This window comes from Buceros rhinoceros, unplaced genomic scaffold, assembly GCF_000710305.1.
Source record: "Buceros rhinoceros silvestris isolate BGI_N320 unplaced genomic scaffold, ASM71030v1 scaffold8302, whole genome shotgun sequence".
Taxonomy (NCBI): Eukaryota; Metazoa; Chordata; class Aves; order Bucerotiformes; family Bucerotidae; genus Buceros; species Buceros rhinoceros.
Window position 1 is genome coordinate 50,657 of NW_010397179.1, and position 2,928 is coordinate 53,584.

At 46.8% G+C, this 2,928-nt stretch overlaps 1 protein-coding gene across 1 annotated transcript in view; it reads right to left on the minus strand.

The window, feature by feature from the left end:
• The window catches only part of LOC104502215 (uncharacterized protein C14orf80 homolog), a gene marked incomplete at its 5' end in the record, with an annotated part of 22,988 nt that continues 20,060 nt past the window's right edge, over positions 1-2,928 (minus strand). Inside the window, one exon of the mRNA XM_010146154.1 lies at positions 1-360. Within this exon, the coding sequence (XP_010144456.1) occupies positions 1-360 (360 nt within the window). The remainder of the gene's footprint in view (positions 361-2,928) is intronic.

The window sequence follows — 2,928 nt, forward strand, 5'->3', positions numbered from 1 at the left end:
TCAAGGGGCGATACAAATCACTCCGTCCAACCCCTCTGCGACTGCCGCCAGCCTCTGCCCGCACTCCTCCCGCAGCCGCCTCAGCTCCCTCTCCAGGCTGGCCGCTCTCACCCGCAGCTCTCTGATCACCTCGGCAGCACTGACAGCTGAAACAGGCCCCTTGGACACCGACCTACCGCTGCCCGTTTTGCCGGCAGGATGTTTGCTGCTGAACACCAGTCTGCACAGACCGTGCATTTTACTTTTTTTTGGAGTACAAAGGCGGGTAAGATCTAGCAGTTTTAGTTCCACATTTTCCTGTATCTTGCTAGCAGTGACAGAGAACCCCTCCTTCTGTAGTTCCTCCTTTCTTGTTTTCACCTGTAGAGAGAAGAAAAGGGAGGGGTAAATTCCTGTGAAAAAAAATCCTCCCTCCAAGAAACAACACCAAACGTCACGTTTGGACTCAGATGTACCAAAGAGAAGAGAGCCAACGGTGAGTGTAAACCCAAGTGCGTGGCACTGCTATGAAAACTGGATTAAGCTAATTAGTGCTTTCTATCAGGTAGCAGCCTCAGAGACCAGAAAGCTGCCTGAAGGCATTTGTTTGTAGATTCTCAGCCTAGAGCCCCTCCACCGATGACTAACAGACAAGGGCTCCGCACGCTTCCCTCATACCCAGGGGTGGGTGGTTTGACTTCAGAGCAAAACACACGGAGGGGAAAAAAGGGAGACCAGCAGAGTGACCTTCATCGCCATTCTGCTTCAAACCACCATGTTGTCATAACAGATTAATTGCCTCGTGACTAACAGCGTAATTTCAGTTTGCAAATGCTTTTTGCACTTGGCAATGCTAAAAAGAAGGGATGACAACTGTGCGCTAGAAATTCCTTAATTCCCAGTTCTCATTGTGGGGTAACAAACAGGAAAAGGAAAATAATGGGGCAGAGACAAAGAAGTAGAGGCTAAGACCAAAAAGGGTCCGGGGCAGCATGCTGCCACTGGAGATATGCCCAATAAAAGCAATTGCATATACTGGGATTTCTCCAAAGCATTTGATTTAATGTTCTCTAAAAAGCTGATGTGAAGAACTTGGAAGGTGGTAATTGTCGTGCCAATTTTACTAGAGGATTAAACCTGAATTCAGTGATTCATCTCAAAACATATTTGTCAGCGGGGAAACATCCCTAAAAGAAGAGGTGTCCCACTGAGGCCTTCAGGGAAACAGTTCGTGGTCCAACGGCATCTTCTGTTTCTGCTACGGCAACAAGCTGCCAAATCAGCTCAGCCAAAAAGCAGCAAAGTTTCAGAAAAGCGACGCTGTCTCTGCAACCTGCACAAATCCCAGAGCTCTCCTGCAACTTGGGCACAGTTCTGAGTTCAGGCTTCAAAAAACAGAGGGAAATGGAGTAGGTCACCCAGTGACTCACAGCCCACAAAATAAGCCTTAGAGTATGAAACTTCAAGAGCTCAAACTATTCCAGCATTCATGGGGACGTGTATATGATTTGTTGTAGAACCCAACATGGAAAAGAAAGTGGCGAGAGACCCGACTTTGCTGACAAAGCCGTAGGAAGATCAAATGGATGCACTCCTGAGTTAGATACTCAGTTCAGAGTAAGACATTGTTTCCTACTGCGAGGATAATGAACCACAAAGTGTTTCATTACAGCTCCAGGGATGAATCCTTTGCCCAAAGCTCAGCTTAGGTCAGGCTTAGTGCTAATGACACTACCCTCCAGCCTTGAAACCACTCCGCAAGCCCTCCCTTCCCTGACCACAGGTGAAGCTGAACAACTCTTTGGAGTTTTAAATCTGCAGATCTGCATTAAGATAGTAGTATCCCACTTACTAGAGCTTTGACAACTTCCCTGTAAAGTCAGGGATATTTCAGCATCTCTCTGAAGCACCAGAGATCAGTCAGAGCTCAAAGCAACACCAGCTGCAAGGACAAGGGTCCTGCAGTAGCAAAGCCCTCCCTGCCTTTGCTCCTGCCAAGCTACAAGTGCTCAGGACCAAACCAGCTGGAGATAAAAGGAATTTTTCCACAGACCAGGGAGGGTTTCACTCCTGAAACAAGTTCAGAAGCTGACGACATACTGGAGATCAGACTACACTCTCTTACGGTGCAAAACACTGAAGGCACGAGGGCTGCAGGCACAGTTAAATTTCCCCCACCAACACCACCTTCACACCAGGGCTTCGCTCATCCCACGTCTTGCCTCAGAATATCTTCGTGAGGTTTGCAGCCAAGGAACGAACCCTCTCCATAGTCCTCGGATGCATTATTTTCCCCCCACCCCTACTCAAAAAAGATTAAGAAAATCAATCAGATCAGAAAAGGAGTACATTTATCTGAATTTTTCCTAACACCTTAAAGGCTTTATCAATGCAGAACCATCTGTTAAAGGAGACCTCTGTTGATGAAGAGATTTCAACAGAGAGTTGAAGCCAAGAGAAGACTGGTTTTGCCCTTGACAAGAACCAAGAGTCCCCTCTGTCAAAGCCCTGAGAATCCCAGGACATCTGTTGTTGTTGGCTAGAAGAATATCTGAGGTCCAATTCTCTAACACTGCTTTAGAAGAAACAAAACAGCAAAAATAAATTCAGTGCTGCCTGGTCTCCCCACTGCCAAGGAATAAATGGAAAATGATGTTTGCACAAAGTGGATTTAACGCTGGCATCCAGGATGGGAAAAATCTCCCGTTATGCACAAAGAACAAAACCACTCAGCAAACAGAGCCCACACAAGGTTATTTATTTTGCACATTAAACTCAGGCAGAATGCTAGTAGGGCTGTATAAAAGTATTCCTCACGAAACAGAAGTTTTCCTACTCTCCACCAGCTAAAACTGGAGGATTTTATTACCCATCGTGCAAGGCCCTTGATGGAGGAGCATGCTCCTCTCAGCACGCAGCGCATCGAGCTCTAACTCATCACAACAGCAG